Source organism: Carassius auratus, chromosome 45, assembly GCF_003368295.1.
Source record: "Carassius auratus strain Wakin chromosome 45, ASM336829v1, whole genome shotgun sequence".
Classification (NCBI taxonomy): Eukaryota; Metazoa; Chordata; class Actinopteri; order Cypriniformes; family Cyprinidae; genus Carassius; species Carassius auratus.
This window is the reverse complement of record NC_039287.1, coordinates 6,353,456-6,367,017: the sequence shown is the minus strand read 5'-3', so window position 1 is coordinate 6,367,017 and position 13,562 is coordinate 6,353,456. Positions and strand designations below refer to the sequence as shown.

At 38.2% G+C, this 13,562-nt stretch overlaps 1 protein-coding gene across 10 annotated transcripts in view; it reads right to left on the bottom strand.

The window, feature by feature from the left end:
- The window catches only part of LOC113063038 (ras-specific guanine nucleotide-releasing factor RalGPS2-like), a 90,297-nt gene that overhangs the window by 59,626 nt on the left and 17,109 nt on the right, over positions 1-13,562 (bottom strand). For 4 of the 10 annotated variants that reach the window (XM_026233180.1, XM_026233170.1, XM_026233179.1 and 1 more), the window contains exons 2-4: positions 2,489-2,564; positions 1,604-1,736; positions 1,415-1,519 (exon numbers count right to left, since the gene is read on the bottom strand). In XM_026233180.1, the coding sequence (XP_026088965.1) occupies positions 1,415-1,519; positions 1,604-1,660 (162 nt within the window). In that variant the 5' untranslated portion in view covers positions 1,661-1,736; positions 2,489-2,564. Of the gene's footprint in view, positions 1-1,414; positions 1,520-1,603; positions 1,737-2,477; positions 2,568-13,562 lie in introns of all 10 variants that reach the window. The other 6 variants (XM_026233173.1, XM_026233175.1, XM_026233176.1 and 3 more) reach the window with 5 other exon arrangements.

Below are 13,562 nucleotides of genomic sequence, written 5' to 3'. Positions count from 1 at the left end.
AGATGACATGGAGACCCAGTTTTCCGAAAAGAACTTAAAATTTTGATTTGTCTGACCACAGAACAGTTTTCACTTTGCCACAGTCAAAGTCAAATGAGCCTTGTCCCAGAGAAAACACCTGCGCTTCTGGATAATGTTTAGATATGACTTCTTTTTGACCTATAGAGCTTTAGCTGGCAACGGCAAATGGCACGGTGGATTGTGTTCACTGACAATGTTTTCTGGAAGTATTCCTGAGCCCATGTTGTGATTTTCATTACAGTATCATTCCTGTATGTGACGCAGTGCCGTCTATGGGCCTGAAAATCACTGGCATCCAGTATGGTTTTCCAGCCTTGACCCTTACACACAGATATTGATACAGATTCTCTGAATCTTTGGATGATATTATACACTGTAGATGATCATAACTTCAAACTCTTTGCAATGTTTCTCTGAGAAACTCCTTTTCTGATATTGCTCCAGTATTTTTCACCACAGCATTGGGGGAATTGGTGATCCTCTGCCCATCTTGACTTCTGAGAGACACTGCCACTCTGAGAGGCTCTTTTATACACAATCATGTTGCCATTTGCCCTAATGAATTGCAAATCGGTCCTCCAGGAGTTCCTTATATGTACATTTAAATTTCCCCGCCTCTTATTGCTTCCTGTCCCAACTTTTTTGGAATGTGTAGCTCTAATGAAATCCAAAATGCGACAATATTTGGCATGACATTCCAAAATGTCTCACTTTCAACATTTGATATGTTATGTATATTCTATTGTGAATAAAATATAAGTTTATGAGATTTGTAAATTATTCCATTCCTTTTTTTACCCACAATTTGTACAGTGTCCCAACTTTTTTGGAATCGGGTTTGTATTATTGCAATAGTAATATATTTTTTTATAACTATAACGACAACAACAATATAAAAACAGTAATTTACAGCTAATTTACAATACCAGTATTTATGGCTGTCTTCATTTCTTTGCATTAAACGGTAAAATAAACCAGAAGTCACCAGGAGGACCAGTGTGCTGCAGAGTTTAGCTTCAACACACCTGTGTGGAAGTTTCTAGTTATGCCTAGTAAGAGCTTGATTAGTTTGATTAGGGTTGGAGCTAAACTCTCTGGACACGGGCCCTCAAGGACTGAGTTTGGTGACCCCTGAGGTTTTATACTGATGAGAAACAGCACAAAGAGCTTTAAGCTTCTTCTGGTGACAACAGATTTATAAATGATTTGCATTACAAATTCAGTAAAGAAAAAAAAAAACTTCCTGTGTTGTAAAAACATGCATGTGATCAGCCATGGGCAAGAAAATAAGGAAAAAACGTTATTCCTCCATTCAATATGTCTGCATAATCTAGGAGAATAAAAAGGGAAAAAAGTGCGGACACAAAACACAAACGCACACAGTTTGACTTACTGCATATTCCTCTGGCGTGACCTTCAGCACGTCGAACACCACAGCGTCGAAACTCTTGAGCTCCGAGGGACCCTTCTCACTGAGGGACTCTGAGCTGCTGCTCCTCTGGAGGACACAACGACAGATGGAAACTTCTCATTTGATTACGGTATAAAACATGCAGGGTGTTTCATGTGTGTGTTTCCTGACCTCTGAGGCCGGGGTCGTGAAGGTGGAGATGCCGAGCTGGCCATTGAGGACGTCCATTATTACCAAACCATCAGACACTATGGTAAGAGCTCACTCACCATCGTCATCCTCATCAGCTCGCCTGTATGGCCCCCTGCACACACACACACACACACACACACACACACACACACTCATTCAGAGCTGGACCTGGCGATTCCTAAATGCACAAAACTGGTAAGACTACAGTGTTTTCTAAAACAGCTTGTTAGGGCTCCATAAACCTGCCCAAAACTATAATACCCCCACTTCAGTGCTTGGAAAAGATAGTTTCTGCTCTTTATTTGTATGAAGCTCCTGACTGTGGATTTACAGCGGCTTAAGAAATGTTTTAGCAATGCTTTCCAGTCAAGTACATCAGCAAATCCTCATCTTCGAGCCTCTCAGAGTCGTTTCGGCCGGGGATTTTGGATGGAAAACAGATTTATAATGCTCTGAGACGACTCGGGTCAAGTCAAGTTTTAGTGAAGTGATAAAAGTGTACATCACTTCCACAGAACAACGTGCACAGCACGACTGTTGGCCTCACTATTAAAACACTGCGTCAACATTTAGTTACACTGAAGCAAAAGCAGGTGTTCAGACAGTAATGGGACTGACAATGACAGCATGTGTGTGTGTGTTTGGAGAGTGAACAGGTGCTACGGAGCCATTAGTGTGTGTGTGTGTGTAACAGGTGTTGCGGAGAGTTTAACTGACTTTACAGCACTGCCAAACTGCAGACTCATGCTATTCACAACTCGTATTCAGTCATCACACACAAATACAGCAAATAACAGCAGCACAAATGCTTTTGTTTGGCAAAAGATTTCAGCACAAGAGATCAGACACACACAGATTAGTCACCGGTTACTTGTCAAATGCACATGGTGACGGCTCCACTGCGTCCTCCGCTGCACTCAAACCCTCCACTGAACGAAACCTGCTGGGAGAAAGATCAAGAGAAGAAAACACGTTACCAACCGAACATATCTTTTATCTCATGACTGGACGAGTCTATATGGAGTTTTCAGCTAGTCAGGGGTTGTGGTTTCTTTTTTCTTTTTTTTAAACATGTTTTCTAAGTTTAGTCTTATTTATATGTAAAACATGGTTTTGTTTATTTCTGGTACTTTTCAAACGTTAACATTTTAATGTTTTACCCTTGCACCCAGTAATCCATTAAACGCAAAGAATATTCATAATTACACATTTGAAACGATGGTCTAAAAAAAAAAAAAAAAAAAATTAAATAAACCTAAACTAACTATTAACTTGATATAAAAGGTGAAAAATGATGAACTAAACAAAACTAACTTAATAAACTAACTAAAATACTGACATGACCAAACTAACTAATGCTTACAAATTAAGGTAAATATCACTTGTGAACAGGATGTTTTTGATTTATTATTATTATTCACGTCATTATCAATCAAGCTATAATTGTCATTTCAACTATTCCATTAGTTGAAATGAATATTCGTCATCATTTACTCATGCTCCTGTCATTACAAACTTATATAACTAATATACTGAAGAACGAGAATAATATTAGTTTTGGTTACTATTGACTTGTATACAACATTTCTCAAACTATCTTCTTTTATGCTCCTCAGCAGACAGTACGTAACACAGTACGTAACTGACATGAGGATATGAACGGTGTTGGATATTGTTAGTGGAGGGTGAAAGTCTCTCTCAAGAGAAACACTCAGAAACCTGACAGATGAACGGTGCATCAATGAAAAAGGCACTAGGTGGTGTTGTACAGCACTGGACACAACAGCAGCTGCCATGGGGCTGAAGTTTCAGAGAGTTCAGTCTCAGGTCAGTCTCCAGAGGATTGTTTCGGACACTACACACACACGGTGGGACGAGCCAGATGCAGAGCAGGATGTCATGCTTTCTTTCCCTGACGTACGTGGAAATAGGCTTTAAAAACATCACACGGCTGAAGCCAGCAAAACATTCACTGCACATCAAGGAGAACAAGCTTCCTCAGTCTATAGAGCGAAAGCTGAACTGAAACCATTTACTCTGGCACGTCTCAAACATGCAGAAATGAGACCTGCTTCAATGGTTTAGAGAGATAACCCACAGATCTCAAAGCAAAGCGCCATGTCACCTGACTAGCAAGAGGATAATCCAAAAAGCATCCAAAAAAAAGAATTTTTTTACAGACAATAAATATTCGATTCTCTATCAGTTTTGTTTCCATGATGTTACCATGGCAATAAGAGGATGACTCCACAGAAAGAGCCCAAAACGTTCTCAGATACAGGCCCACACGAAACCTTCGCCCCCACAGAGCTCACTTATTAATATACATTTCTGTCCAAAAGATTACTTTCTATATGAAAGAAATGCATACTTTTATTCAGAAAGTATTAACTGTTACAACAATATTATCTGAAATTTCTATTCACCAAAAACAAAACAAAATTGTTTAGCAGCACAAGTGTTTCAACATGGATAATAATCAGAAGTATTTCTTGAGCAGCAGATCAGCACGTTACAATGATTTCTGAAGTAATGATGAAGAAAATCCAGCTTTACATCACAGGAGTAAATGACACTTTAAAATGTTAAAATAGAGAACGAATAATCTAAAATTGTAATAATATTTCACAATATTTCTGTTTTTACTGTATTTTTAGTCAAATAAAGGCAGCTTCGCTGAACATGACAGACTTTTCTGTAGTATACATATAGCTTAATGATTTATTATTATTGTTTAATGAATTATTCAGTATGAATATGCATATGCATTATTAACACAGCTTTTAATTATTCATTATAATTAACAGATTAACGTTTAAATACTTTTTTTTTTTAACTGAAAAAGCTTACAGGGCACCAACTGCACAAGACTATAGTACATACTGTTAATAATAATTAATAATTTAAAGTTTAAGGCAACTAATTTCACATATTTCACCATGTTTAAGTCAATTTTAAGAAGAAATCTGTGAGACCTTCTAAAGAATGGATTGAAACATGGCAAAATACCTTAAGGGAATCTAAAACTAATATACTCTTAGTAGCTGACCACAATCGGATTTGCTGAAATATATAATAAACATAACGAGTGGTGGATTTGTAGGATTATGAGTGACAAGTTAATCTATTTTGCTCTGTTTTAATCTGTAGAAAGATGACCAGGAGTGTTAAACTGCATGTGAAGACTATGAATGTACAGGCAATCGTGGCTCCATGACTGACGACCTCATGCGTCATGCTCAGTTGAAGGTAAAGATGCGTGTGCATATTCATAACCACTGCAGCTGTCAGAAGGGCAACACAGATCACCTTCACATGCGTCTGTCTGTCTTACGAGAGAATGTTTGCGTGGGGAGCGTGACGGTGTGACGGGAATGATTCATGTGTGAGATCTCGGAGGTTGTTGAAAGACGCTCCGAGGCACGGCGGAGGCTGGAATCGAGCGAGGGATGGATCCGGATGAGAAAGAGCGTGGGAGGTGTCGCTGTCTTGTTGCAACCTGCCGAAAAAAAACTGTGTAACGGGACAGACACACTGAGTCTGAAGGAACGAGCTCAAGCAGCTGAACAGCTCAGTTTTCAACCTTCATTTACATGGGTTCCTCCTTGATGTGTCCCATAAAATGTCTTCATTAAGCTTTCAGCTGCTTATAGTTTTTGCTTTTAATATATGTGTGTGTGCACGTTTTTTTTTTTTTTCTTAAGGTATCTCAATGGTAGGAACTCAGTAAAGGTTTTGGCACTTGTCAAACGCAATCAAAAAAAGAAATCTTGGACATAATTTTAAGAAGTTAAATGGTCCTGAAAAAAAAAAGGCATGCTCATACTGTTTGCAGTCAAAAATGACCGCATCGGAAATGAATGGGAGTTTGCTCCGGGGCCCCTCGCAGTCCTATTCATCCAGATTTCATTTGACATTCAGAGAGAAAGAAAAAGAAAAAAACCCTATGGAATAAGCCCTGCGGGAGACGATAAGAGAAGAGCGTTAAAACGGAAAATATGATCTTTTGTGGTCCAGTGAGAACAAATGAATAAGAACAAGTGTGTTACTGTACAGTCTCTGTGTAAGAATAATAACTATACGTTTATGTAAGCACGTCTCTAACAGAGAACAATGGCAGCTAAGCACAAACACAGGGAAATATCAACATACTGCATCAGAAACGCAAGGAACAGACAATACTGCAACAGACCAAACATCATAGTTCAAATAATAATAAATGAACTAGCAATAAGGCATAATGTGTCCCTCCCACTACGTGAGCCAGTGTGAACGTGTAAAAGTGTGCAATCACTATCACAGGGTCGATCAAGAGACCACCCAATAACATCTATCTATTTATCTATCTACATGCATAAATATATATATAGAGAGAGAGAGAGAGAAAGAGAGAGAGACCGAGAGACAGAGAATTATAATAATAATTATAATTTAGAAGATTATTGTTATAATTTATTAAAATCATTAAATTGTTTTTATCAAATAATTTTTATCAAATAAAATTATTATTATTATTATTATTATTAGTCCTACGAGTCACAAAATAAATTACCAAAGTAAATTGAAATAAATAAAATCAATTAAAAATTAAATGAATAAATATATAAATATATAAATATATATATATATATATATATATATATATGCCATTTTACAGTACAACTATACAACTATATATACACAATTTCAATACTAAACAGTTATGGCAGTCTCATTTCTTTATTTTTAAATGTTAAACCATCAAGCTTGTTCGGAAAACCACAGAGAGCTCTTAAAGCTTCTCTTTTTTTTTTTTTTTTTGACAACAGCCAGTTCATAAACGCTTCTAATTACAAATTTGTGATGATAGTTGGTGCATCTTACGTTCCCAAATGCATGGTATAAGCAACCCAGAACATGCAGAACAGCATTTACTGCAAACCGGGCTCGCTCGAGTCGCTGAAAAGACAGGATCATGACCTGCTCACGTGTAAATGCTGCTCTTCTTTCTAAAACCCACAGTGCATTTAATTAAACTGCAACCCTTGGTATGATTTTGATTTTATTTTGACTAATCATGCAGCTCTAAATGTGTAACCTCTTCACCAATCAGTAGTCAAGAGATTAAGTGCAGCCCAACTGAATGGCTTTCAAGTCAATGCTAAGAGTTTTTGACATCCAGTTGTGTGTGATCGAGTGTGTCTTACTTTAGACAGTCTGTGAGAAACATGCGCTGTGCCTGCATGTGCCTTGAAGTGAAATCAAATGACAACCGTTCAGGCTTGAAATGACAATGAAATACATGCTGCACTGAAGCATCTCACAGGCCTGATTAATATCAGACGGATGAGTCAAGCAGTTTGTGTATGTCTGCATGTGGCTGTCTGTCTGAAGGAAAGCAAACAGTTACTGCCAGAATTCTGTGGTAACACAGGCTTGAAGTTAAGGATGTTAGGAGAGACAGAAATAGAGCGACGGGTCCAACAGCTACTGCACATAAAACACAATACTGCCTGCAATTTTGGAGGAAAAGGAAGTTGATGCTTGTCCTGAAGAGACAGTAGCAGGTAGCTTGTTTAACAGCAGATTGTGTGTGTGTGTGTGTGTGTGTGTGTGTGTGTGTGTGTGTGTGTGTGTGTGTGTGTGTGTGTGTGTGTGTGTGTGTGTGTGTAAAAAGGACTTGAGAAACAGCCAGCCTGTCAGCACTCTAATTATCATCCAAAGAGAGACAGACTATAAAAAGCCAAGGTCACAGTACACTCCGTGGCAAAGTGCTGATCAGAAGCAGAGGAATTTGACAAATCGAGTCGAGTGTGATGCTGATGGCTGATGATAGGCTTGTTCTGTGTCTGCGTGTGTTTACAGGTCGTCCGGTTGAGGAGGAACACAGCGCTTACTACATACAGTGTGCGGCACATACAGTATAACAGGTATGGGATGTTCATTACATTATTCAATGTATTTAGGCTAAAATAATCATAAAAAAAAAAATTCATCAATAAAACAATTTGAATTTCTTCATTAAAACATTATTCCTGTAGTGTCAGATTTGACACAACAAAAAAAGACCGATTTATATCTGACCCCAAACTTTTGAACAGCAAACTTAACAACTGACATTAAAGTTTAAGTTTTCAATGCAGCACCACAAAATATACAATAAATGTATATATGAGGGGACAAAATGAAAAGAATTCAAACTTACAGCAGTTGAAGTTTTGAATTACATTCAGTTAAATGTGCATCCTGTCACATGAAAAAAGAAAGAAGAAAAGATTACAGTAGCCTGTGCTCACTGTCCTTTTTTGTAAAGATCAATAAGTGTGCGTGTGCTGGAGGTTGACAGAGTCAGCAGTCAAAAAAAATGCGAATTTCGAAAATTTGTCGAATTAAAAAAAAAATCCACGCATTCAAAATTTAGGCATGCGTTAAAGGTACAGGATGTAGGACCTGCCACTAGAGGGCACAATACCAAAACAATAATAATTGCGTGGTTTGATGACGCTACGGAGCGTGGAATGATGGGATTTGTTGTCTTCTACCCAACCGCTGACGGACATCAATAAGATGGAAAGATAAATCATGGATTTAACGCGAGTTCAACGATTTGCGTGAGTAGATAACATACAAAGTCAACGCATAGATGCGATCAGACTAGGGATCAGACTCGTCCTTGTGCGGGTCTAGAGATGCGATGCCCCGCGTTTGGCATCTATGCCCCATAATAATAATCTTGTTGATCGATTATAATAGCATACATTTTTGGTAACAATACGAATCAAAACAACTCTCCTGTCGAGTAACACAAGCGAGATTGGCATCTCTTTCTAGTTAAAGTTTGTAACGAAGCTACTTCCGCATTTGTCCACGACACTGTTGTCATGTGGTTTCTAAGTCAGTCAAGGCGGTAACAAAGGGTAACAAACGTCATTGATGGGCGACTGCACTGCCCCGTGTCACAGTTTAGAATGGAAATTTTCTCATGATTTACAAGTAGTTGAAAACATTACAGATATTGTTAGTAATAAGCTGGATAAAATTATATAACACTAGCCTAGTGGTTTTTGGATATTTTACTGCAAATATCTTACAAATTGTACCTTTAAGGAGACAGCTCTAAGGCCTGCCCCGGGTTTACTTCACATTCTGTGTTTTCTTCTGTCTCACACACAGCCTCATCTGTACAGCTTTCAGAAGACGGACGAGCTCGACAAGCAGTACCACTTCTGTCTCATCATTAGCCGTGTTTCCACTGTCGTGCCAGTGCGAGCCAGAGCTTAAAACAGGCCAGACAGGGCTAAAAAATTTGTTTATAAAAATTATTTTTAATCTTATGCTTTTTTTCCACAGTCATGTGTCATGTATGCCAGTGCTTTGGAGTAAACGTGCATCAGTAACATTTTACTCGATGCGCCCTCTTGTGGCCTCAGAAGAGAAGCCAAAAGCTTTTCTTCACCATAACTGAAATTATGCATTTTAAAATTTGAATATAATTCGAATTTTGATAATATTTAATTGCAAAATTTGAATTTAGTTTTTCAGCCATTTCTACAGCCCTAGTGGGCAGCAGCAGGCAGTGAGTGTGTGTGTGCGAGAGTGATGATTGAAGACCCCCATGGGATGAGATCAGTTGGCCTAAGACTAGATCCACTGCTTGCATGGTTTCTTTCCCCTCTTTCTTTCCTCTCTCTCTCTTCCACTCCCCTATCCAGCATGCCTTTAGTTTTTCTCTGCGCCCTGCATGATTTAATACACTTGCTTGGCCGAATGCCCCATTCCTGCCTCTCTATGAGTGCGGTTCAGGAGCCAGCAGGAAACTCCACAGGATGCAAAAGATTCTGAGAGGAAGCAGCAGCTGCTGTGCCGACCGGCAGCAATAGGAAAAGGGTTATAGTAATAATGACTGACACACGGTCATGAGCACACATTCACTCTCTTCAATAAACAGCAGGGCGGCACTAGAGGAAACGGCTGAGTTTGTTATCTTGTGTTGGTGTCTATAGCTGTGGTTTTGGGCATGGAGCAGATCAGATAAGCAGAAAATCTGTGGCATTAATTAACTGACATCATTACACCACAATTTTAAATCACACCACAGCAAACCACAGACGCTCACACTGGGACCAAATACACACACACACACACACACACTTGACTGAGGACTGGTTAGGATGGTCAACTATTCAACTATAGTGGTCCACAAAGATAAATGATTAGTGCATGGTGCCAACAACTTCATCTAGATAAGCTTTTTTTTTAATTATTAAAAATGAATGCTATAAATGGAAATAAAGTATTCCAGCTAGTTTTAACACATTTTTTATGCTATAAAGGGGAATGACTGCTCTGAAAGTCACTTTATGAGCATTTTACAAAAAAAAAAAAAACACACTATCATTACATATACATACATATAAATATATATATATATATATATTTATTTATTTATTTATTAGAGGTCGACCGATATATCGTCACCGATATTTGTCATTTTTTAATAAATCGGCATCGGCCGATATCAGTATTTAGTAGAGCCCGACCGATATGGTTTTTTGGGGGCCGATGCCGATGCCGATATTAACTCGAAAAGAGCCGATTTATAAGCCGATATTTTGATTTTGAAAATAAACTGGATATTAGACCCATTTCCTATATACTGCACTTACACAACATTCAATAGCAAAATATCTGCCTGTTCTATGTATGTGGGCTGTATAAACCATTTTCCAGAAGAGATTATGTAAAAAAAAAAAAAGCCTTAGATTATAGTCTCAATGACTAAACAATTGCACATCAAAAGTATATATTTTTTAATGGTCAAAAAAACAGTCTGATTTTAAACATTTAACACTTTTACTTTCTTCCAGTTGAAGCTGGTTTTAACAGTCTGTGTGTGTTCTGTAAATAAATTATAATACTAAAGTTAAAGTATTTGCAGAAGTAGTCCCACACTTTGCTGCTACAGCATTCACCTTTTTCAGCCATCTGTAGGGCAGAAAGAGACAGAGAAAGAATAAGCATGTGTATTAATAATATCACCATGTATCATTACTCGTGTCATCATTAGAATTAGAATGATAATAAACAGGGATCTCCTACATAGGCAAAAATGAGAAATATATATATTTTTTATTTGTCAACCAATAGGTATTACCTATTACCTACTTCTATTTAACAATATTACAACATTTTCCTGTTATGTCTTTAAAGCTGCTTTGAAACAATCTGTAAAAAATAAAAATAAATAAAATAAAAAAAGCGCTTGTTCAGCTCACATTTATTTACATGTCCCCTCTGGTTAATCATTTCTGACCCACCTACTGTTGAATGGTTAACGTTAGTGTCATGAACACACCGCTGTCAATTTTGAGAAGAACCACCTTCAATCAAGTTAATAGCAAGCATTTAAGGGGCCTGCTAAAAAGGAAGCTATATTAGCGTTAGAATAACATAAGGCTGTAAATATCGAATATTTTAGTAATCGAGTCTATGATAGGCTTTTGTACATTCTGCTGAACAACAGCCTTTAACTGGACTTTTATTTTGACGGGTTGGCGTACATTTACAGTTCTGTGTGTGTGATGTGATGCTGCTTTTACTTAAATCAAACGGTCAAATGCTCATGAAGTGACTGTCAGAGCAGTTCTGGAGATGTTGTTCATGTGTTCACGTGATTATTTAGTGAGACAGCGGACGCTGAATTCACCGCGAGCTTAATGCGCTTACGTGTGTTTAATGAATGAAGAGGCGCTTCTGCACCACTCATTAACAGAGACACGCAGAACATGCAGGATTCATATTTAAACAGACTATTCCGTCTTAATACTTACAGATATTCGTCAATATCGTGATTTGATGTAAGTGCAATGACCTATTTTTAATGAATTCATTCAATAACATAACAGCTGTTGTTTTTTCGAGGCACGCTGAACATAACTTCTAGTCATTGCCCCCCTGCCACAGTTACCCGGTCATTATGTGGGAAACACTGCAGATATATTTAGAATAAGTTAAACGATAACGTTATAGTTTGACATCTTATTAACGTTCGCACACTTCCACTGATAAACATGGTATTAGCTCCGTGGCTAATCTAATATATAGATTCTAATATAGCAATGCATTAAGCGGCTGTAAGTGATGTTACAGAATATTTATAAGTGATAATGATAGGACCGTTAGCTAGAACTACCACATCATTGTATATACAGTGTATGAACTAAATCATTTCACATGAAGAACGACAGACTCACCGTCAAAACAGAAAAAAAATCTCCGTGGCTGGCTTGGCTGATCGCTTTCTTCGCTAGTGGATTTCTGGCGCTGTTGTCAACTCTGGAGCTGCAGAGCTCCCTCTGGTGGGTAAACTATGCAACACTCATAACATGAGTAAAGCATGAGACTCCGTTTCTCATGTTCCATCGGCCGTTATAAACGCCGATGCCGATTTAAATGCAATAAGCTCATATCGGCCGATAATATCGGCCGGCCGATATATCGGTCGGGCTCTAGTATTTAGTAGCGCCGATGTAAAAGGAATATAAATGTTTATATACTGCGAATATATATATATATATATATATATATATATATATATATATATATATATATATATATGTATATGTATATGTATATATATATATATATGTGTGTATACATAATAAACGCAATTACAAATTCAATGGAATAATTGACAATGATTTGTCATAATCGTGCAGCCCTACCTCACAAAATTGTATACGTATTCAAACAAACACAGACGACTAGGAGTATTAAAAGCACTTATATGTGTTTAGAAATCAATACAACGGGCGTGTAAAGGAAGTCCTGACCCTTCAGATTACTTTGACTGCATTACTGAATATTGATCTACTGATCAATACTCTGCAGCACGTCTCACTCAGCAGTTAAGTGACATGTCAGAGGTCACAGGTCGCATCACCGGATCAGTTTACAACCTTCTGCAAGAGTTGTCCAAAACAGACAACACTATCCCACTCTCAGGACAGGGTTGGCATATGGACCCCATTACTGGCCCTCAGCCTAATAAACCATCAAGCTGCTCTGTGAAGCCGTCCACCAGCCGAGTATGATTAGGAGGAAATCAGTAGAGGCTTCAGATAAACACATGGCCAGAGGATTGCATTGCCCCACTTTCTGACAAACCGCTCTTGCAGCTGACGTTTTGGTTTCAGGTTTGAAAGGAACATGCAGGAATGAGAATATAAAGTCTGGGACTTGATTGATGTTAAAAGCGCTATTAAGAGCACTGACGGACACATCAAATGTGTGTATACAAAAACACATTTCAGACAGCACGCGACCCCGAATTACACCGAATTATGTCTTGGTGAGTATTAACGCATTAGAGCACATAGGCAATCTGTCTAAATGTTAATCAAACATTAAAAAAAGAAAAGAAAGTCTATTTTACCGGTACAGACTTCTAAAAAGCTGGCATCAGAAAAACACTAGATTACTCTGCAGTATTTCCTATGAGAACACATGTGTGTCACTGACACTCCCTCTGCAGAACTCAACGGTATTTTTAAACAACATTAATTCCATGAGTCATCATCATATTTTCACTCCACGTCTCTTTTCCCAATCCCTCTGTCACAGAAAGATTTCTCGCAGCTGGGGTGAAGATGAGACCAAAACGGCACACTTGCGGCATATAAATCAATCACGTACACTTCACTCCTGTCCTTTCATTGCTCCTCACGCTTTCATTTGTTCCTTGACTTACTTCCTCTTGATTTCTTTCTGATTCTTTCCATCTCTCCCTTCAGATAATTCCAGTTGGCCCTCAGGGTTTTGAGGGAGAGACGAGAGGCATGCTAGAACCTGAGCAAACACACACTCGACACAATCACAGAAACAATACCCAGAGAAGAGCTAGTCTAAAACAGAGTTTATCCGTTCCAAAACCTGCCTACGTCAAAGCGCTTTCAAAAGG